The 24,820-nt window shown below is 37.2% G+C and overlaps 1 protein-coding gene across 1 annotated transcript in view; it reads left to right on the forward strand.

The window, feature by feature from the left end:
• Positions 1-24,820, forward strand: part of KCNU1 (potassium calcium-activated channel subfamily U member 1) — a 162,599-nt gene that overhangs the window by 66,252 nt on the left and 71,527 nt on the right. The window contains exon 19 of the mRNA XM_077942816.1: positions 17,905-18,022. Within this exon, the coding sequence (XP_077798942.1) occupies positions 17,905-18,022 (118 nt within the window). The remainder of the gene's footprint in view (positions 1-17,904; positions 18,023-24,820) is intronic.

Consider the following 24,820-nt stretch of genomic DNA (forward strand, 5'->3'; position numbering starts at 1 on the left):
ACGGTGGCTCACGCCTGTAAACCCAGCACTTTGGGAGGCCAAGGGGGATGGATCACAAGGTCAGGAATTCAAGACCAGCCTGGCCAAGATGGTGAAACCCCGTCTCTACTAAAAATACAAACATTAGCTGGGTGTGACAGTGTGCACCTGTAATCCCAGCTACTTGGGAGGCTGAGGCAGAGAATTGCTTGAGCCCGGGAGGCGGAGGTTGCAGTGAGCCGAGATCATACCACTGCACTCCAGCCTGGGTGGCAGAGCGAAAAAAAAAAAAAACAAAAAAAAACTTAGCTTCGTCCAGGTACGTTCAGACTCTGTGTAAAACCCCAGTGTTTCAGAATTTAAACTTAGTCCATTCAAAATATGAATTTTCTATCAGGACTATTTTCATCCCTAAGGTTCTTATTCTCTCCTTCTTCTCAGAAAGCTATCTAAATGCAAGAGTAAGCTGGCTTAGCATCATGAGTGTTCTTGCAGTGAACCGCAAGGCTTCACTGATTCCTCCTGAGGTTCCTCATTAACTTTGGTCTGTAGTTGTCACCTTCTGTCACCTCTGAGTCAACAACCAATGAATCTGCTCCTCCCAGCTTTGGGTCAGGCTCTATCACTTGTTACTGAAATCCATTCTCCTAGTCTTGAAGTCTGTAAAAACTCTTTTCAGTAATCCTTGTCTTTTCATTCCTTTTTAAATTTTTTTTCTGTTACTTTTAGTTTACATGTAATAATTGCATATATTTTTGAAATACAGAGTGATATTTTAATATAGATATACAATGTATAATGATCAAATCAGGGTAATTAGCATGTCCATCCATCACCTCAAACTTTTGTCATTTTCGTGTTGTGAACATTCAGATTCCTCTCTGTTAATCTTTTGAAAATACACAATAAATTGTAGTTAACCGTGAAGGACACTAGAAATTATTGCTCCTGTCCAGCTGTAACATTGCATTCTTTAACCAATCTCTCCCCATCTTCCCTTCCCTCTTCCCTTCTCATCCTTTAATAATCACAAGTCGAGTCTCTACTTCCGTGAGCTCAATTGTTTTTAGCTCCCATGTATGGGTGAACATGTGGTGAACCTAATGTCCTCTAGTCTCATTCATGTTGCTGCTAATAACAGGATTTCATCTTTTTTAATGACTGCATAGTATTTCATTGTTCATACATATCACATTTTCTTTATCTATTTATCTTTTGGTGTACATTTAGGTTGCTTCCATAACTTAGCTATTGTGTATAGTCCTACAATAAACATGGAAGTGCAGATACTTTTTTGATATACTGATTTCTTTTTTTTATAGATACACAGTGGTAGAATTGCTGGATCATATGATAGTTCTACTTTTAGTTTTTTTTGATGAATTCCCATACAGTTTTCCATAGCAGCTATACTAATTCACGTTTCTACCAACAGCGTATGAGTTCCCTGTTCTCCACATCCTTGTCAGCATCTATTGTTTTGTTTTATTTTTTGTCTTTTTCATAATAGTCATTGTAACTGGAGTAAAATGATAACTCATTGTAGTTTTGATTTGCATTTCTCTGATAATTAATGATGTTAAACATACTTATATACCATTTGTATGTCTTTTGCAAAATGTTTATTCAGATCTTTTTCCTATTTTAATCAGATTTTTTTTTTTTTTTTGCCATCGAGTTCCTTGTATATTCTGGATATTAGTCTCATGTCAGATGAATAGTTTGCAAATATTTTCTCCCATTCTACAGGTGTCTCTTCTGTCTGTTGATTGTTTTCTTGACTGTGCAGGTTTTGGTTTAATATAGCACCATTTGTTTATTTTTGGTTTTGTTCCCTGTGCTTTTGAAGTCTTAGCAATAAAAATATTTGCCTAGTTTAAAATCTTGAACCATTCTTTTCTTCTAGCGGTTTTGTAGTTTTGGGTATTCCATTTAAGTATTTAATCCATTTCGAGTTAATTTTTGTATGGGGTGAAAGAAAGGGGCCCAGTTTCATTCTTCTGCGTATGGATATCCAGTTTCCCCAGCACCGTTACTGAAGATAATCCATTCTGCTTGGTGTGTTTGTGGCACCTTCATTGGCCTAATGTCATTTTAGTCTCTCTGCTGTTTAGGATTTTTAACTCTCCTCCTGTATATGCATTTGTATGTCAGGATGTGGGAACCTCGGTGGGTTTCTCTCCACATTTCTCCCTGCTTACAGACACTATCATGTTTCTTCTTCTGTGATCCTCTTGCGTTGTTGCTAGACACTGTTTCAGGAGCACCCCACCGAGAATCCATATGAAAAGGGAAGCATTTCTCTCATTTTTCTGCTTGCACATCACACAAATATCATATTTTCCTGGCCTAGTCACCCCTTATCAACCTGAAGCACTGTGGGGAGGGGGTGGAAAACTGGGTTCTTTCTCAGAGATCAGGCTCTGTCCTATCTTTATAACATCTTTATTCAGATATATCTCAAATACCATGAAATAAATACATATCCATTTACAGTGTACAATTCAATGAGTTTCTTTATACAAATAGAGTTGTGTAGTCATCACTACAATAAATTTTAGAACATTTTCCTCACCTCAAAAAGAAACCCCATAACCAATAGAAGTCACTCCTCCTTCTCAACCCACAGCCCTGGAAAAAAACACTAGTCTATTTTCTGTCACTGTAGATTTTCCTATTCTGGCCATTTCACACACACACACACACACACACACACACACATACACACACACACACAAGATGCTATAGTTTGTGGCTTGTTGTGTCTGGCTCCTTTTATTCAGCCATGCTGTAGCATGTATCAGTACCTCATTTCAGCTGGGTACAGTGGCTCATGCCTTTAATCCTAGCACTTTAGGAAGCCAAGGTGGGCCAATCACTTGAAGTCAGGAGTTTAAGACCAACCTGGCCAGCACGTTGAAACCCCGTCTGTACTAAAAATGCAAAAATTAGCTGGGTGTGGTGGTGCATGCCTGTAATCCCAGCTACTTGGGAGGTTGAGGCAGGAGAATCTCTTGAACCCAGGAGGTGCAGGTTGCAGTGAGCCAAGATTGTGCCACTGCACTCCAGCCTGGGTGACAGAGCAAGACTCTTGTCTCAAAAAAAAAAAAAAAAACACCAAAAACCTCATTTCCTTTCTTGCTGAATATTATTCTGTTGTGTTTTTATTGATGAATAATATTCTGTTGTATAGATCTATACCTCATTTTGTTATACATTTATCTACATTTATCTATTGATGGACATTTGGGTGGTTTCCGCCCTTTCCATATTGTATATAATGCTGCTATGCACATTGGGACAAAAATATCTGTTCAAATTCCTGCTTTCCATTTTTTTAATGTATACACCCAGAAGTAGAATTACTAAATCAAATGCAAATTCTATGTTTCATTATTTGCAGAATCACCACACTATTGTCCACAGCAGTTACACCATTTTATATTCCCACCAGAAATGCAGAAAGGTTCCAATTTTTCTACATTCTCACCTACACTTATTTTTCATTTTAGAAAATAGTGGTCATCCTAATGGTTGTAAAGTGGTATCTCATTATGGTTTTGATCTAAATTTTCCTAAAATTTTTTCATGAGGATCTCATTGACCACTTACATATCTTCTTTATAGAAATAACTACTTAGATCCTATTTTTAAATTTGATTATTGTCTTTCTACTATTGAGTTGTATAAGATCTTTATATATTCTGAATATATAGGCCCTTATCAGATGTATGATTGGCAAATATTTTCTCCCATTCTGTGGTTTTGCTTTTCATTTTTGTTACGTACTTTGAATCACAAAATTGTCTAGTTTTGATGATGTTGAATGATGTATTTTTTATTTTGTCACTGGTGCTTTTGTGCAATATCTAGGAAGCTTTTGGCCAACCTAAGGTCAGCAATATTTACTCCAAAACTTTCTTCTAAAAATTCTGTATTTTTGGCTCTTACATTTAGATCTGTGATTTTTTTTTTTTTCCTTTGAGACAAGGATTCACTCCATCACCCAGACTGGAGTGCAGTAGTACAGTCATGGCTGACTGCAGCCTCGACTTCCTGGGTTCAGGAGATCCTCCTGCCTCAGCCTCCAAAGTAACTGGGACCACAGGTGCACACAACCATGCCCAGCCCTGCATTTTTTGTAGAGATGGGGCTTTATCATATTTCTCAGGCTGGTCTGGAGCTCTTAGGCTTAAGTGAGCCACCTGCCTCAGTCTCCAAAAGTGCTGGGATTACAGGCACGAGCCAATGTGCACAGCCTCTATGATCTATTCTGAGTGATTTTCGTTTATGGAATAAGAAAAGGATCTAACTTTACTCTTTTCATTGTGGCTATCCAGTTGTCCCAAAATTCATTTATTCAAAAACTATTCTTGTCAAAAAAACAATTGACTTTAAATATCTGAGTTTATTTCTGGGTCTCAATTGTATTCTATTAATCCATATGTGTAACCTTGTGCAAGTACCACACTGTCTTCATTACTATAGTTTTGTAGTAAGTTTGACACTGGGAACAATGAGTCCTCCAACTTTGTTATTCTTTTTCAAGATTATTTTTTTAATCTGGATTTCTGCATTTCCATATGAATCAGGATCAATGTGTTAATTTCTGCAAGGAAGCTAGCTGGGATTTTAACTGTTAACCTATTGAATCTATAGATCAATTTTGGAAAATCTTAATTATATTAAATATTCTGATCTATTGATATGGTTTGGATCTGTGTCCCCACCCAAATCTCATCTTGAATTGTAATCCCCATGAGTCAAAGGAAGAACCTGATAAGAGGCGATTGATTATGGCAAGGTTTATATCCTCTTTAATTTCGTTGAACAGTGTTTTATAGTTTTCAGATCATAGGTTTTGTACTACTTTTGTTAATTTGATTAGTAAGTATTTTTATTGCTATTGTAAATAAAATTGTTTTCTTAGCTTTATTTTCAGATGGTTCATTTGTAGTATATAAGGGTACAATTGATTTTTGTATATTGATCTTATATCCTGCAACCTTACTAAATGTGTTTATTAGTTGTAATAGTTTTTTGATTGTCTCTTATTTCATTTCTTGCCTAATTGCCCTGACAGAACCATCAGTACATTGTTAAATAGAAGTGGTGAGAGCTTATATTTTTACTTTGTTCCTGACCATAGGGGGAAGGCATTCAATCTTTCACCATTAGTTATGATGTTGGCGGTGAATTTTTCATAGATGCTCTTTATTTGGCTGTGGAGGTTCTGGTCTATTCCTAAATTGTTGAGATTTTTTTCTCATGAAGGGCTCTGATATTTGTCAATTTTTTTTGCTTTATTGAGATAATGGTGTGTTTTTTGTATTTTATAATATTAATGTGACATATTGGGTTAATTGATATCCAAATGTTAAACCCACCTTGTATTTCTGAGAGAAATCTCACTTGGTCATAGTATAGAATCTTTTTTATACATTGTTGGGTTTGATTTGCTAGCATTTTGTTGAGGAATTTTTAATCTGTATTCAATACAAATTTTGGTCTTTAGGTTCCTTTTCTTGTATGTCTTTGTCTGCTTTTGCCATCATGTTAAAACTGGCTCCATAGAATGAATTGGAAATTCCCTCCTCTTTTATTTTTTGAAAGGCTTTGTGAAGGATTTGTGTTAATTCTTCTTTAAGCATCTAATAGAATTTTACTTGTGAAGCAATCAGGGCCTAACTTAACATCTTTTTTTTTTATTATTAATCAAACTCTTTATATGTTATAAGTTTTTCAGGTTTTCTACTTCTTCCTAAGACAGTTTTGGTAGTTTCATCTTTCTGCCAATTTGTTCATTTAATCTACATTATCAAATTTATTGACTTGTATACATCTATTCATATGAGTATACATCTGATCATATAAGTATACATGTTGTATACTTATGTGTACATATGATATACATAAGTATTGCTTTATATTTCTTTTATTTTTTCAGAATGGTAGTAATAATCTGTCCTTCGTTTTTTACTTTGGTAACATGAGTGTTCTCTTTTTTTGCAGCCAGACTTGCTACAATGTTTATCTATTTTGTTGATCTTTTCAAAAAGAACAACTTTCCTAATGGATGTTTTTCTAATTTTTTCTATTCTATAATTTATTTATTTTCATTCTAATTTTTATTATTTCCTCCTTTCTTCTAGATTTGAGTTAACTTGCCTTCCTTTGTTCAGTATCACCTAAGGTGAAACATTAAGTGAAGTAATTGATTTCAGATTTTTCCTTTCTTTAAAATAGGAAAAAAATTAGGCTGCCAGCTGCGGTGGCTCACACTTGTAATGCCAGCATTATGAGAGGCCAAGGCTGGCGGATCACCTGAGATCAGGAGTTCGAGACCAGACTGGTCCACATGGCAAAACCCCTTCTCTACTAAAAATACAAAAATTAGCCAGGTGTGGTGGCACATGCTTGCAGTCCCAGCTACTCGGGAGGCTAAGGCAGCAGAGTCACTTGAACCTGGGAGGCAGAGGTTGCCGTGAGCCAAGATCATGCCACTGCATTCCAAGCTAGTTGACAGAGCAAGACTTCTCTCAATAAATAAATAAATAGGCATTTATATCTAAAAATTTCCCTCTAAGCACCTTTAGGAGCATGGTGTATTTTTAATGTGTTATGTTTTTATTTTCATTGATTTAAAATACTTTATAATTTCCCTGTGTTATCTGTTTTCTTTTTTTTTTTGTATGGTTTTGACCCATTATTTAGAAATGTGTTGTTTTTACTTTCACATATTTGTGAATTTTCCTAATTTTCTCTTTTATTGTATTCTTATTTAATTCCATTGTAGTTGGAAAGCATACTTTATATGACAAATTCTTATAATATTTTAAGACTTGCTCTGTTGTCTAATACATGGTCTATCTTGGAGACTATTCAGTGTATACTTGGAAAGATCATGTATTATTCTGTTGTTGGATGGAATGTTATATGAATGTCTGTTAAGTATAGTTGGTTTATAGGGTCGGTTAAGTATAGGTTGGGGTGTGTGTGTGTTTGTGTGTGTGTGTGTGTGATTTTTATTTCTTCTTGTGGATTTGAATTACTGCCTAATGTCCTTTTATTTCAACCTCAAGGAATCCTGTTAGTATTTATTGTAGGGTTTGTCATATATCAACAAGATCTAAGTTCTTGTTAATCTTAAAAATGTCTTAATTTATCCTTTATTTTTGGAGGATAGTTTTGCTAACTAATAAATTCTTTGTTGGTAGTTGTTTCTCATTCAGCACTTTAAATATTTCATCCTACTTCTTTCTGGCCTCTATTGTTTCTGATTAGAAATAGCTTTCAATTTGATTGGTCATCCTTTGTACACGATGAGTCACTTCTGTCTTGCCGATTTGAAGATTCTCTGTCTTTGAGTTTCACATTTTTGATTATGATGTGTCTCCACGTGTCGATCTCTTTAAATTGATCCTACTAGGAGTTTATTAAGCTTTTTAGTTGTGCAGATTAATGTTTTTCAAACCCTTTGAGAAGTTATTGGCCATTATTTCTTCAAATATTCACTCTACCCCTTTCTTTACTCTCCTCCTGTATCTATCATTAAATCCTTTGGTACACTTGATAATGTCCCAATGTCCCAGCAGTCCTTTAGACTGTCCTCATTTTTCTTAATTCCTTTTTCCTTCTGTCCCTCAAACTGGATAATCTTCATTCACCTATCTTTGAGTATGCTGATTCTTTTTTTTTTCTGCATGCTCAACTCTGATCTTTAGTTCTTCTTGTAAAGTTTTTATTTCAGTTATTGTACTTTGAACTCCAAGATTTCTACTTTAAAAAAATTGTAGCTATTTAATGATAGTCTCTATTTTGTGAGACATGATTCTCATATTCCTTTTGGTTCTTTATATATAGGCTTTTAAAGCTCTTCAAATATGTTTAAATTAGCTGATTTTAAAAGTATTTGACTGGTAAGTACAATGTCTGAGCTTCTCTCAAGGACAGTGTCTATTGAGAGCCTTTCCCTGTGTATTTTTATCTTTTTGTTTCTTTCCAAGTCTTATAACGTTTTGTTGAAAATTGGACATTACACAGGTTGTAATGTGTTATTTATGGAAATCAGATTCTCCAGTAGACTTTCCCAAAGTCTACATCTCTGTCATTTGTGGCCATTGGATTTTCTACTCTGTTAGTTTAGTGGTAAGCTTATAATTGGACAATGATTTTTGTTAAACACCTGGAACCAAGAAGTTTCTCAGTCTTTGTCAAGGGATTCTGTGTTTGTGTTGGGGCATGCCTTCAATATTCAGCTGAAAAGTTGACAACTCTGTTTAACCTTCATTTTCTGCTTTTATGAAACCTCAAGGTCAGTCAGAGATGAGAGCTTTGGAGCTTCTCAGTCCTTTCCGCTTTTGCATACTGTTTTGCAAAGTTCTGGGCATCTTCATTGCCATTTAGATTTCCACTAACATTCCAGAGTTTTTCAAAGTCCCTTATAAATAAGAAGACATTTTATTCTTCAGTTTTCCTTTTATGCTTTTATTTGGTCTTCAATTTGCCCTGCTATGTGTTGCCTCAGGCACATGTGACGTTAATATATTTGATAACACTCCCTGGGGATAGGCTTATAACACTAGACAAATGCAAATGAGGTTGCAAAAGACAAGCCATTCAAGTAAGGTTATCCAGGGAACCACCAGACAAGTCCAATAATGACTCTTCTTTGGAAATAAGGCTTTTGAAGAACTGTATTTCTGCTGTAATCCCTCTAGTGTCAAGAATATGGAGTATTACATTTTGAAAGCTATTGATGAGCTGTGGAGCTAGAGATGAAACTAGTGTAAATTAAAACAACACAAATCTTGTATCTCTTACTGCTATCTATTTATTTATCTTAACTAAATGTTTCCATGGCTCCTGTTGGTTAGTTTCCAGAGTTCTGAAAAATAAAATAATTCTCACAAGTTTTGCCACTTTATTCTATTTTTATGCAGGGGCAGCCTGTCTCAGGTCCCTCCTCTACCTTTTTATTCTGGTATCTTGTCTTAATTTTTTTGTTTTGTTTTTGTTTTTGTTTTTGAGATGGAGTCTCACTCTGTCGCCCAGGCCGGAGTGCAGTGGCGCAATCTCGGCTCACTGCAAGCTCTGCCTCCCGGTTTCACGCCATTCTCCTGCCTCAGCCTCCCGAGTCGCTGGGACTACAGGCGCCCGCCACCTCGCCCGGCTAATTTTTTGTATTTTTAATAGAGACGGGTTTCACCATGTTAGCCAGGATGGTCTCGATCTCCTGACCTCATGATCCACCCGCCTCGGCCTCCCAAAGTGCTGGGATTACAGGCGTGAGCCACCGCGCCCGGCCTTGTCTTCATTTTTTAAAGGTAGTTTTCCTGGGTATAAAATTCCTGGTTGGCAGTTTATTTCAGTACTTTTTTATAACATCTTATTGCCTTGTAACGTCCATTTGTTTCTGATAAGAAGTCAGCTATTTCACATGAAAACCACATTTTTCTCGTGCTGGTTTCAAGATTTTTCGTGATGTAGCGCACAATTTAGTCCACAACAGTCACATTTTGAGGTTCTGGGTAGACATGTATTAATATTTGGGGAGACAATCTCCAATTTATTAACCCCTCTAGTGAATAATTAACATCAGTTAATGTACTTTTCAACTATAAAACTTCTATTTGGTTCTTCTTAAAATTTTTATTTGTTTATTGATAATGTTTCTTTAGGGAGACATTGTCATCATGCCTTTATTTAATCAGGATTTCCTTCATTTCTTTCAACATATTTAGAATATTGACTTTTAATTTTTTTTGCTAACTCTGACATGGACTCTTGCACAGAAAGTTTCTTTTGCTTGCATTCCCCACCCTGTGTATAGCTCATGCTTGCCTGTTAATTTGCATGTCTCATGCTTTCCTGTTACTTTGCATGTCTCATATTTTGTGTTGAAAAATGGATATTGTAGATAATTATAGCAGCTCTGAAACCAAGGCTTATTGTTGTCACTGGTTGAGTAATTAATTGGTTAGTGACTTGGCTGAACTGTTTTATAAAATCAGTTTCCCCTAAGTGTGAAGCCTTTGATGTTGCACATTGGAGAGTGCAGCCTTGGACTACAGTGGTTAATAACCATTGGGCTGATGGTGGTTTTAGCAGGCTCATTTTAATTATCTCTTTCCCTGATCTCTATGGTAAGCTCTCTGCCTCTGTTGGTATCACACCCAGTTCCTAGACTACACCAGCAGGCTGCCTATTATTGTTTCTTACTATGCCTGAGGCATCTGTCGCTCCACGGTATTATGCAATTAAATTTGGGCCCCTTTGCAAGAGTGGTTTCTAAGACCAGTCTTTGCAGTTTGTTCTGTCCCTAAGAGAACAGTTATTAGCTGTATTTTTTCTGGTTCACTATGGTAAACTCTGACTTATTGTTTGTCTTGTTGTTCTCAAGGAGATACCAGCCTCCAATTAATTGTTTAACACCAAAATCACTGTTGTCAAAAAGCACCCTTGGGCTTGAAATTCTTGATACTCTGTTCCAAGTAAAGTCAATTCCTTTGGGCAGAGCTTCAGAGCTCTTTGTTCTTACGGCCTGCCTCTCCTCCTGGGCAAAATCTCTGAGCCATTGCTCCCAAGCTTGCAGAATGGTGGGTGGTGTTGGAAAAGAAGTCTGCTTCTGTTGAAGTGACACACCTGTTTTATGAGTAGGACACTAGTAGTAGTGTCTGCTAGCAGTAGTAGCCTGGCCTTCTTTGTTTGCTTCTCCCACTATGAAACCTCTGCCGTGAGGGTGAGCTGAGGTAAGGAAGATTAATACTTCATTGTTTTCATCCTGTGATACCTAAACAGAGCCTCACCTATAAATGAGAGCTGTGAGGACTAAGAGAGTCTCTATCCTCTAGGCTGCACTCACCTGAAACTTAGTTTCTGCAACACAGAGTGGGAAGGGGATGAGAAATACTGACGCTGTGTCCCTCACAGGGACATAGCACAGCCTTTGACTGGGAGCTGGAGGGAGGGGAAACTGCATTCTTGAGCACACTTGTCCAGAATGAAGCTTTTATCACACCTAGCTGGGTTTGGAGGAAAGGAAGCAGTTTGTGGTTCAAGTGCCAAAGATTCTTGATGCCCTTATTAAGATTTAGTATATTTTACTGAATACAAGTTTTTGTGTTGCTGTTGTTGTTATTGAGATGGAGTCTCACTCTGTCCCCGATCCTGGAGTGGAATGGCGTGATCTCAGCTCATTGCAAGCTCCACCTCCCAGGTTAAAGTGATTCTCTTGCCTCAGCGTCCCAAGTATCTGGGATTACAGGTGCCTGCCACCACACCCAGCTAATTTTTGTATTTTTAGTAGAGATGGGGTTTCATCAGGTTGGCCAGGCTGCTCTCAAACTCCTGACCTCAGGTGATCTACCCACCTCAGCCTCCCAAAGTGCTGGGATTGCAGGCATGAGCCACTGCACGCGGCCACAAGTTTTCTTCATTTGCTATATGTTCACAGAACAATTTCTAGAGATTTTCAATGTGTGTGTGTTTATGTTTTGATAATTTCACTAGTTATGGCTGTTTCACTGAGGAGCAAGTTTATGAAGCTTCTTCTGCTGCTATTCCACACCCAAAACTAAAGGCTCTGTCTTAACGTTATCTTAACGTAAGATTTTCTGTGAATCTTTCTACTTCCCCTTGAAAGTCTTAAGACAATTTCTAGGATGGCCAAAAATAAATAAATAAATAAATAAACTGTTCCTATGTAATTTCCTGAAATCCCTATTATCTACATCCTGAAATCCCTATTGTCTACAGGGTAATGCAACTGAATGCTTGAGTCTGAAGAATATTGTTTCTTAAAGCTTCTTCAAGACTTTATTTTGGGACTGGAAATTTAAACATGGACTCCTTACATTCAATAAAAATGTGAATCTTTTTGAAGCAATGGGTGAGTCTGACTAAATAGGAAGAAAGTCCCATTAAAGGAAGGGCCCAAAAAAAAGAACAAGATAATACCCTAAAAAATATAATCTCATTACACATGTCATCCTATTATATGTAAATTTAGTATAGTTTTATGCAGTATACATATGCCTTTAAACACTGTACAAACCAAACTTTCTGAAAAGAAATTACACATACAAGCACACACATGCGTATACTTCTGTCATTCTGCAAACAAAAATGCTTTATAAAAATAAATAATCATCCCTTTTTAGCTGACTTTTGTGACTTTACTATAAATGTTAAAATATTTCTATATAAAAAGGAAGATTCTGCCTTCATATTTGTAGACCTGACAAATTTTGCCCACTTCTATGACATGTATTTTATGATGTCTAGGGATAAGTTAATGAGACTTTCAATTTACAATCTAATTTCTTAGCTTCGATGTAGTCTTCATACTCTTCAGAATCTTTCATTACTCTTAGAATAATTTCTTTTTCCTACCCTATACGGATCCTCAATCACCAGTATTACCAAGTCCATTCCACTCCAGCCAGAACTCTATTAATCTGGTACGGAGATTCTGAAGTAATAAGCAGGCAACGATCAAGTGTTACTGACTTCAATTTGCCAGATGATGGCAGCAGAGTACCATGAAATGCTCACAGGTCACTAGATTGGTGTGTGAATTTGAATCTGCAGATCCTGGTTCTAACTAAAATGTGCCAAAAGAGAACATCATTTTAGAAAGGTGTTGCTTGACCATATAGTTTTAAATGTCATGATAATATCTGGGCATTCTCTTAGAGAATTGACTTTCAAAAAGAGCTTAGGAACTTATCAATAAATGACAACATAGAAACCTTACACTGACTGAATTAGGACAATTATCACGTTGAATACTTTATGGGTTTAGAGCCAGTTAAGAGTATCCTCAGTCTACTCCTTTCAAATAGTTATCTCTTTAATGAGTTCATTAAACTTCCTTGGTCCCACCAGTTTCTCCCCGCTACCATACTCAGTGAGAACTTAGAAGACTTGAGTTGTGATCACAGCTATTCCACTGATTACTGTGGTTGGTGAAAAACATGTTAGCTTTTGGGGTCTCAGTGTAATCACCTCCAAGGAGGGGAATTCTCACTCTCTATGCCCTTTTCAACTCTGGTGCTCTATAATTCTGAATCCCTCTTTTTTTTGATTATGTCCATTTTTCTAAACTAGAACCACACTAGAAGTTCTCCAATTAAATTCAAAATCAAATATTTTACAGAGGCAGAATAGAGTGCTGGTTAAGAACATGAATTCTGAATTGGCCATTTACTAACTGTGTGACTTCAGGCAAATTATTAAAATTTTCAAGGTGCTTCAGAGTTTTTTGAAATGTTGACAATAACATTGCATATCTCAGAAAGTTAAGTGGGAATATCAGTATATAAAGAAGATACAAATTGATTATATTAATATAAAAAGCATTAAGCTAGTAAGTTCTGCATATATAATAATTATTATGCCACCCATGGGAGCACAAACTCAAAAGGAATCTTTTTATTTTTTTCAATCAATGAAATACAGATAAAATAAGAATTGAAAGAGAATTCCTAGTAGATTATACTTATTTTAACCCATTACCTGATTTTTTTTCTTTTCTGGGTTTTTTTTTTTTTTTTTTTTTTTTTTTTTGAGATGGATTCTCTCTCCATTGCCCAGGCTGGAGTGCAGTAGTGCGATCTCAGCTCACTGCAGTCTCTACCTTCCAGGTTCAAGCGATTCTCCTGCTTCAGCCTCCTGAGTAGCTGGGACTACAGGTGCCCACCTGCCACCATGCCCAGCTAATTTTTTGTATTTTTAGTAGAGATGGGGTTTCACCATGTTAGCCAGGATGGTCTCGATCTCCTGACCTGTTGATCCACCCACCTCAGCCTCCCAAAATGCTGGGATTACAGGTGTGAGCTACCACACTTGACCCATTCCCTGATGATTTTTGCGTTCACAGCATAAACACAAGTAGGGCTAAGCCTTCAGAGTAGGAAGAATAATTGTCTTTCCGACCTTCTTCTTAATGGAATTAGATAAGTTATTGGGCATGAAGTTTCCTAGCCTCAACTCTACCGTTCACTACCTGCTATTTCTTCATTGCAGTTTCTAACACCTAGGATAGTAGTATCCAACCAAGGCAAGGAGGGGTACATAAGAATCTTTACATGTGATAGAGTAGAAGGAATGGGCAATTTGAAAGTAGCCCTTAGGAAAGTTGTGCCCAAATTCTGCTAATCCTCACCCCTTGAGAACTGTTTCAGAGTCTGCATTAAAATGCTAATATTCTGCAATACAGTCAAATCTAATGGAAAGCAGAATTCTGAAAAGGAAATTGGAAAGAGGGTGCAAAAAAGTTAGGGACAGGAAAAAAAAATGACAAGAAATGGGCTGAGTAGGTGGTCCAAATACGGATTTATTTTACTTTATAGTTTTCTTTAGGTTTGACCCTGGGTCACCTTTTTTTTTAATAAACATTCCAGACTATTAATTGACCTTTTTAAGGAGGAGCGACCCCAGCCAACGTTTCCTAGGGAGGAGAACTCCAAACTCAAAAGGTAGAGATTTAGCTACCCTAATGAATATACCAGCTCATCTTCCCAGTTTAGCTTATTTAAGCAGCAGTGAAGAACAGTCAGAGATCCCAATGGTCTTAGGTTAGGTAGGAGAAAGAATAGGAGATGGTTGCTGCATATTTTCTTCTCTAAGAGTTCAGGACTACATGTCCACCAAATTTCAATAAAAAGAAAAGCAACTTGGTAACAAACCTATAAAGACCCTACACAGATATATTGCACTCCTATATTTGTGTCAGTTGCGGTTATTCTTCTAATGGTACAGTTGAGTATGGCTTTCCGTGATTTCCAGTTGTTAGCATTATTTCTGCCCCAGCTGAGGCCTTCTTTCTCATCCTAGTGACTACAATAGCTTTCTACTTGGCCTCCCTGGCTCTGGTCTCCTTTCATGCCAATCCATGCCATTTTTCATAGCTGTAATAATTTTTATGACATTCTGATCATGAATGGATACATAAATAAATAAGGAATAAATGGGTGACTGTTACCCCACTTCTGCAAGAGTAAGGCATGGGCTTGCTCTGTTGCCCTGTTGCTTTTTCAGCTTCTAAAAGTAGTGGTTTTTAGCTAGAATATGTAATATCACTTTTTAGGCGTGTCACAATGAGTGGTAAAGTACTACATTTTATAAATAATTGCAACAATTTAGCTATTTAGTAAATTGGAGAAGATTTGGGATAATCTGAATAATATAGGCATTATTTTCACTCATTTGAACTGTGATAAAACTTCTTGAGGGAGATAGAAATAAGTGGAATTATTGCTATCCATATGAGGCATTTCTTAAAATGCAGTCCTATCATGTATTCCAGAAAAGGAAAGATTTGCTTGTTGCTTTCAAAGGAATTACCTTTTGAAAGAGAAAGATAACCAAAAATGTTGGCCATGTATTTAGAAGAACTTTCATTTTTTTCTAGTCATTTACAGGTCTCAGATCCCATTTTTTTTTATTTTATTTTTTAATTTTTATTTATTTATTTATTTATTTTATTTTGGTATCCAATGCTTTATCTAGAAATCTGTAAGGTATCCATAAGGAAGTCATGGTAAGTCATGACATTAACAGTTTAGCTAAAGTGTTAGGAAAAATCTATTTCAACTTTCCTTGCCTAAAATAGCTTTAAAATATATTGCACACTGTTAGCTATAGGTAAGTAGATAGAGGATAGATAGATAGATAGATAGATAGATAGATAGATAGATAGATAGATACACAGATAGAAGAAATATAAATAAATAAAATGATCAAACAGAATGAAATCAGAGAAACTTCATTGCTTATCTCTTGCCTTGAGGAAGGGACTTTGTCTTCTTATTTTTTTCTTAAAATTTTTTCCTCAGATATTTGAAGCAATATTGAAACTGAGGATAAACTGTTGCAATTTCTTTATCTGCCCTATCTTTCAACCTGGTAAATAAACAATTTTCAACTTCCTTTTTGAACGCAATTAGAATTATAGAATTTAGACCTGGAAGGAATCAGAAGAGATGACTTGGGCCAGTTTGTCCTTGATCTTCAGGTGGTCAACACCAATCAGAAACGTCAGCAATCTCCATACAAGCTGTTCTGTCTGCCCCACACACATGCACATTCTTCCGTAATTACGAAAGCTTCCAAAATTATAAAAATCATTAATGCGTTTTCAGATGAGGTTTTAAGAATGATTCAAGGAAAGATTCAAAGCTTTAGCAAAGATTTTGAGAGTTTTACAGAGAGCACTCACCCCTCCCACTTATCCTTCCCCCAACCCTCATTTTTTAACAGCTGACAAATGGTATTGGCTGGAGAATTAGGCTTTGAGAAAAGGAGAGACTTCCTAAAAGTTCTATAATTCCTAGGCCAGTTCAGGCATGTTGTCTTAGACATTCCATAATTCAGTTTCCATCACAACCAGCCAGCCTTTAGAGACTGACAGTTGGTAACACAGCTAGTCCTTCCTCAGATTTTACTTCAGGTGTTCCCTTCCCAAGCCATTCCCCCCAGGGCAAAATGTAACCTTGAAATAAGGAAGCATCAGTCAAGTGAAGGCTTCTGAGGATTACAGGTAGGGTAAACTTATTCCAAACCCATCTCTTAGCACACCTGGGTGATGCAGTCACTGCCAATTTAAGTTGAGAAATCACATATCCAAAGGATGTCCTTCTTTCAGAAGTGTGTTTTGACTCAGTTGATGTTTTTATGGATTAGAATGGTTCAGAAAAGAATTACATCAAAAGAAAGAGGGATGCCAAGACATCTTCATGGCTTTTTCTGTCTGCCACTGATCAAAATGAGGTGATAACTGGGATTAAGGTCTTGTCCCACACAAACTCCCCACTGTGGTTAGTCTAAGTACAGAGATAATGCTTATGTTGAGACAGTAGGAAAAGGTCACGTCTGCTTTCTGCACTTGGGTGGGCAGGGGAAGAGGAGTATCAGTGATGACTGCCCCTTGATGTGGTCCACCTCCTTAGGAACTTCTGCTCAGACAATCTCTCCGTCTCTGATCACCAAGCAATCAGGTTCTGGCAAGCGGATTACACAGGCTCTTTGAAAATTGAAGAGAAATATTTAACTTGCAAAGCATTGTTTAGAATAGGTTTTTTAAAAGTCACAACAGCAAGTGCAAATTCTTATTGTGTGACAATGCCTACCTAGCCTAGATGGTTGAAAATGATTCTTGGGTTGAATCTGGGTTCCAGGATAAGAATGGCATGATTACATATCAACATATAGGTACAGGAAGAAGTATTGGCTCACCTGTCACATTTTTCCATATTAAAGTGGTTTCATGGTGCTCATTGAATCTATTAATTTCAACATTCTTGCATGTATCCTTATAATCACCCTTCATAAAGTCATGGTAGTATCCCTATACTGCAGGAGAGAAAATTATTTCCTTTTGTGTTATTTCCAGATTTGGAAATATACAAAGGCTTTGATATGCATCTACTGTAAGATCGAGATTCTTCAAAAGTCAAAATTAATAATAAAGAAAGCCTCAAAGAAAACATAAAGCAAAAGGAAGTGATGTCCATGCAGAATGAACTGCAAGCCTGGGCAGCATCTGCAGGAAGGAGACAGGATTTTTGTAGAGTGATGCTTTCTTAGCGTCCTAAGGTGCCTCTAGACATGCTGTAGCAGGAAGGCTCCTCAAATGCACTTGGGTGAAATGGGAGGGGTGATGGATTAGAAAGGTGCAACAGCTACTCAGTAGGTACTTATTTTAAACACACCATATGGAATTGAAATCCTTTCGCACTCCCTAATTCTGTAGAAGGAAACCAAAGAGTTTGCTACAATTCATCCTCTTAGAACTAGGCTGTAGCTGAGACTCCCCAGCCTTTCCTTAGTCAAGGGTCTATAAATGACTCAGCCAAGGGGAATAGTCCAAAAATCCCTTGTGAAGAGATGTGCCAACTCACTGAGGTTTCTATCCTATTGCAGTGCCAGCGGTAAAGATAGTGAAAAAATGTATGAAGGGGCTCTCCTCTCATATGGCAGGGCAGGATTCTCCTCCAAGGGTACATGCAAGCCCTTCAAGAATATCAGACTTCACCACCAGGTAAGAGCTGCAGAGAACCCTGGTCTCCTATAGTTTTTCTGAGACTCAGTGGGATATACACACACACACACATACACACACACATATATATGGGGTAATATATTGTATTTAAACCATTGTAATATATTGTATTTATAAACTCCTATACTGACCAAAGGAATCGTTCCTCCCCAAAGTGAAATCATCTCCACCTCGCCTATATCATTAAGCTAATCAGATATACCTCTTTCTTCTATTGCTCAAATCATCCGTACCCATAATAACCCAAAAGGTAAATACCCAACTTTCTTTCAGACCACCTTTCAGGCACTTTAGAAATGTAAGTTAGAGACAAATTTTAGCAACTCCAAATAGCTTTTCTGTTGTTAATCAGTCCCCCATTTCCAATACATTCAAGATGTGATTGCCTTAGTTTTTGCATCTGCAAAATATGGGCAATAAATCCCTCCTCCCTGCCCTTTTCCTTGCAGCTTTTTAGTACACTGAAACCTCCACTAACCAGAAAGCAGAGTTGGAGGAGGGTGATCTACTTAGTTGATTTTAATTAGAGGGGCAATCCAAATGTTCTATCATTCCAAACTTCAGTGAAAATAACTCTGTAATATCTTGACAACATTTCAGTTTATTAGGGATAATATACCAGGAAGATCTTTGATGATTAAAAACTGTGATTATCTAAGGGTAAATATATTATCAAAGAGTCATTATACCCTGGCATTACACGATGTTATAAATATTTTGTAGGTTTTTTATAGTGATTAAATGAGATTAGGTATTTAAAGCACTTTGCTGCTGCAGCCAGTATGGAAAATAATATGCAAGTTCTTCAAAAAATTAAGAATAAAACTACTATATGATCCAGCAATCCTACTTCTGGGCATTTATTCAAAGAAAACAAAATCAGTATTTCGAAGACAATTCTGTACTCCCATGTTCATTGCAGCACTATTCACAATAGCCAAGATATAGAAACAACCTAAGTGTTATTCAGAAAATGAATGGAATAGGGCTGGGCATAGCAGCTCATACCTATAATCCCAGTGCTTTAAGAGGCTGAGCTGGGAGGATTGCTTGAGCCCAGGAGTTCAAGACCATCCTGGGGCAATATAGAAATACCCTGTCTCTGCAAAAAAAAAAAAAAAAAAAAAAAAAATTTAAATGAGTCAGGCATGGTAGCACACAGCTGTAGTCCTAACTACTTGGGCTACTGAAATGAGAAGATTTTTTGAGCCTGGGAGTTCTACTCTACAGTGAATTGTGTTCATGCCACTGCACTCTAGCCTGGGTAACAGAGCGAGAGCCTGTCAATTAAAAAAAAAAAAAAAGTAGAATGGATAAACGAAATGTCATACACTCACACACAGAATATTATTCAGTCCTAATAAAGAAGGAAATTCTTCCATTTGTAAGAACATGGGTGAACCTAAAGCACATTATGCTAAGTGAAGTAAGCCAGACACAGAAAAAGAAATACTGCACGATCTCGCTTATATGTGGACTCTAAAATAGCCAAACCCATAGGAACAGAGTGGAGTGGTAGTTTTCAGAAGTGGTGGGTGGGGGAAATGGGGAGCTGTTGATCAAAGGGTACCAAGGAATCACTTTGCTTGATTCCTGGCTGCTGGTATGTCCTCATTAAATGCTTGTTATTATTGCAATGATCAATTCTTATAGCCAGGAAGATGTTTGAAATTGGGCCGAGAGTGTAATAAGTGCAGAGCCTTCCAATGATGTAGATTTCGCAATAAATCTTTTACTTGTACTTGGTTTTGATACAATTTACTTATTTCTTTTAACACACAGTTCTCTTCTGTTTACCTGAGGATTCTGGATTGTTGGGTCTGGTTAATGGAAATTTTCCTGTATCCTACCAAAGGTGGGGTGGGAGTCAAACGTCTGAGCCACCAATTTTCCCTCCCTTTTATGCACTTTCTAAGAGCAATATAAAAGTCCAGGAATTACAGTTTGTGCCCTTCCTGCCTTCCATTCCCAGATTTTATAAAGTGGATGAGATAGCCTATGGGAAAGCACTGAGAACTAGTTGAAGGAAAGGTCTTGGGGCATTTCAGGGACCTAGATTTTGCCTGGCTATTTCCAACAACAAAACAGTCACAGATGAGCACAGGAATCTGAAGATGCTTTTTCTCCAAAAGTGGTTGGTGAATAGGCATTTATTGAGTAGCCTGTACGTGCTAAGTAGGCACCATGCTTGATGCTTTTGTAAATATAGAAATCATGTTTCAACTTCCATGCTGTCTAGATGGGTAAACAAGATGAATTCACATAAAATGAATCAGAGGCCAAAGAAAGAATAAGTGCTAGTTTTTGACAGCACAGTAAATTGACTATAGTTAACAACAATATATTGCATATTTAAAAAGTACTTAAAGAGAAGATGTAAAATGCTCCCAGTGCAAAGAAAGGGTTCACACGTGAGGTGATGGGTATTCTAAATACCCTGGCTTGATCATTACACATTCTACACACATATCAAAATATCACGTATACACCATAAATGTGTACAAATATTATGCATCAGTACAAATATACAGAAAAGATAGGTTAATTTTCTTCCCTAGAAAGTACAAGGGAAAAAGTTGGAAAACTTTCACAATAAAAAGTTTTTGCAGTTCAAAATAAACACATAATAAGACCCAATCAATCAGTCAATCAATCAGAGGCCAAATAAAGTGGTACTCTTTCAAGTGCTACATTGGTGGTTCTGGCAGAAGGTAGGGGAAGACAAGGTCAATGAGGGCTGGAAAGATTGTTCTAGAAAGCTTTCTGTGGGGGGTGGGAATTGGAAAGGTGGGAGACGGTGGGAATCTCAACTCCTGTGAATAGTGTGACATGGATAAAGCCTGGGGGGAATGTGGCATTTTCCATGTAGCAGCTAGCCAGCCTGACAAGAGGAGAGAATGCACGGTACAGTGTCATGGGAAAGTCTCAAATTTATCAAGAACACAGTCTTGGATTTTGGTATTGTGCATGCATGCATGTGTGTGTACACTATGTTTATGTTAATGCAAAGTTGTCATAAAAACATGATTCAAATTTGAAAATTGTTTGTGAACACATAAACACAACATATGTGATAACACAGAAAATGCTCCAATCACGTTTGTGCTTTTGTTTATTCTCTCCCACGTCTTCTCTGTGATGGTAAAGGGTTGGCAAGCCATGGATAATCAAACGCCACAGAAAATTCTCAAATGTAATTTTACCCATTCAGTTTCACTGGCTTTTCTTTTTATTCTTTAGCACAGCTGTTAAAACAAAAGTAATTTAACATATCAGAATTTTTCCCATTGGTTTTAATTCCCCTTGTCTGTAATAAACAAGAAAATGGTTTAAAGCAGGCGTCTAAAAGAAGAATGGATCCAGATAACCTGGTTCATCTGCAGACCTGGTCTGTCAGCCCTGTTTCTGGTTGGGGATCCCTAAATATGCTTTTGACCCCAAGTAGACCGGAGACTGTGATAGTAACCCATGCAGATGATTGCTAAAGCTGATGATTAATTCCCTTGCACTTCTTAATTCAAAATCAAGGTATGTTTGCGTGAGTTAAAGAGCTTTAAATAAATAAACAAAGGCCACACTGCATAATCTTTTAGATGGTGGTATATCCTTGAACAAATATGTTCCATTTGAGGGTAAGTCTCTGTGATATTTTATCAATGGGGTTGGTTAGCTCGGGTGACTTACATACCGTGTTAACGAGTCAGTGGTATAGTACTCCCTCTTAGTACCATAGAAAAGAGTTTGTGTTTGTTTTGTGTTTATGTTGTAGGGCAAAGGGAGTTCCAGCTAGCAAACTGGCAACATGTGTCTAGTGGATCTATGTTTGCCATAACAACAATGAGTGGTAGAATAAGCTGGATGGCTTAATAGAGATTAGTAGGCATTTTGGGGAAAAAAATGTGAAGTATGTGGTATGTGCTATTTGTGATCCATTTTTTTATGCGTTAATAGTCTTGCATTCACAAATCAAAAGCAACATAATATTATTTATAGTTTTGCTGACAATGAGCTTGATATTTTTAAAGATGTAATCTTCAGGCCACCAGTGGGTTTTCCAGTAAGTTCAGAAACTACTATTTTCTATTCTTAGTACTTAAAGCACTACAGACAGCTCTAACTTATACAAAAGTTATTGTCGAATATTTTATGGTATCCCTGGTGTCTTTCTTTTCCCATAGAATAAGCAGTGTTATAAATAGCAGCTATGTTGTCAGGCTAGCACACAAAAGACTGTTTAATAGATGGTAGTTAAATATATATTTGTTGAATGAATAAGTAAACAAACATTAGCTCTATTCACTTGAATTTTATGTCCTTAAATCAAGGGATCATATGATATAAGAGCGAGAAAGTATTTCCTGTTTCTTTTCAGGGAGATAAAGTTAGACCTGTGCAGTGTTTCATTGTAAGTGAACATGAATCTCATTCATTTCCGGAGCTCCCTGGTCCTAGCTTCCAATTTCTTTACCTTGGCCATTCCATTTTGGGTGAGTTAGGACAGTTTTGCCCATTCTATGTATTACACAATTATTTACTATTCTCTGCTTCTTCTCTATCAAAACTCTCTTCTTTGGTAAAACTGATTTTAATTAGATATTAGAAAGAAAAGGTTTAGATACAACTAATTTGTATGATGTTGTGACTAATAACACCATAACCACAATAAATTATCCAAGTTTCTAAAAAGTAGATGTGAATAATCTCAAGTGAATGGTGAAAGATATTTAATTGGTGAAACAAGGCAGAAATTTCCAAGCATTGTATAACAGACCTGAGCCAGGAGAGGGAAACATTTTTAACAGAAATACTTGTTTTGTTTGGCCTTATCAGTCTTTCCCTGGAAATTCTCCCCACTGGGTCTGCTTACATCACCTTATGGCCCATATTGAAATCTAAATATTTTTCCATATAACATCCTTTCTCACCATGTCTTGATGGTATCTATGAATGAGATCACATTTATAATATCAACATCATCTCCATCCTCTCTATGTTCTTTTACAGATACCAGGGACCATAAATGCTATTTTTTTCTCTCTTTGCCAGTGTCCAAGCCAGCCTTAGTTCTTTCAAGGATAAGTGGTCCACAAATATTAGCCATGAGCAATAGCACCTATGGCAGACGTGAGTTCCAGATTGCCATCTTCTTAGCCTGTAAGCTTCAGTTTTCTCATCTGTAAAATGACATGGTATTAGAATCTAATTGAAATGTTGTAAGGATTGGTTGAGACAGGACTGATTCAATTCTTAAGTAGTGCCTAATATACATAGTGAAAATACAGCAAGTGAAAAATGTTTCATTCTGTTGTTGTCATTGTATTTCCTGTCACCCTCTGCCATCATGTCTCTGGTTCTTAGACTTCTACGTTTTTGCTACCACTTTCTTTCACATTTTAGAGGAGAGGTTACAGAGTTCAAGACCTCGCAAGATTTCATTCACTGTCCACAATCACCATCTATAGACCACCAGCCTGGCAAGCATATCAGCAGGGTTTTCAGTGAAGATCTATGTTGCAGTAGTTCGCATTGGTAAGGTCACTTTGCCATGTCCAAGTCTGCCTATAACTTGCCATTCTCCCTCCAGAACATTCTTTTCCATGGCAATTCCAGCTCCTTCCTTGGCTATTTTCCAGTGCCTTCCAGTCATCCCATGGCAGTCTTTCATTTCCAACCAAACGGTAGTCCATCCAGAAGGACTGCCAGGATAGCCTTTGCCAAGCTGGAAGCTTGCTAGTAAGTAGTGCACTGGCCTTAAGGGTATAAGAGGATCAATCCAACTGGGAGAAGTTGTTTGTTTCTTTTCTGGCACATCTATTTCCAGCCCTACATAATTTATGCCCAGGCCTGACTCCTGAGACACCTTTTCCTATGACCTCTCACTTTCATGCCTCCTCTGCCATACATACCATGTTGTCTCAGGAAAAGAAGCCAAGCCCTTCCTCCCCTTTTACTCTCAGTTCTGTACACTTTATCGAATTCTGTGTCCCAAACTATTCAGGCAAGAGAATCCCCATCTTTTAGCCTCAGTGATGTCTGAACTCCTACTGAGAGCCAGGCTCTGGGTCCACCTGGGGGCGGGGGGCAGAAGATCGGATACCAGTCACCGTACATGGCTCTTTTCATGTCATTTCTGAGCTTTCGACAGAAACTGTTCAGATGAGATTATCTGAGCAATTCCTTTTATCCCTTCTTATTTCATATTAAGCTTCTAAAACTACTTTCCCTCCAGACAAGCATAGACTTTCCTATTTGAGTGTAATATAGCCCATAACTAGGAAATCACAAGCATTCTCTGGTTCTTTCATTCATATGTGCCTATTGAGTGGTACCTTTACTGTAGCATTTCAAATCATGTTCTGGAAAGCTACATTCACGTAACACTATATGGCCAGTATTTCATCTTCCAGAGTTACCTTTCCCTAAGAGTCCAATTGGCACTTATGTTTCCCATTATATGGTTTTCCACCTGAGATTCTAGGACCCCTAAAATATGTTTTCTCTCATTTTAATTGATGGTGTAATTTGGGACCACCAGGATCCCTAGCAGGGCTATGTGTCTGCAATGAAGTTTAATAAATATTTTCATCAGGTCTCAATAGCAAGACCAAAGAAGATAGCAGGACAAAATACATTCTCATATAATTATGGGGGATATTCTAGGGGTAGGATTGAAAATAAACATACACATATACGTATAGAAACTATACTTTTAATCACAATGAGCCTGAGTTCCAAAAACAGATGAAAGAGTTAGGGTGGCAGGAAATAAGAATTTTG

Source organism: Macaca mulatta, chromosome 8, assembly GCF_049350105.2.
Source record: "Macaca mulatta isolate MMU2019108-1 chromosome 8, T2T-MMU8v2.0, whole genome shotgun sequence".
NCBI classification, from domain to species: Eukaryota; Metazoa; Chordata; class Mammalia; order Primates; family Cercopithecidae; genus Macaca; species Macaca mulatta.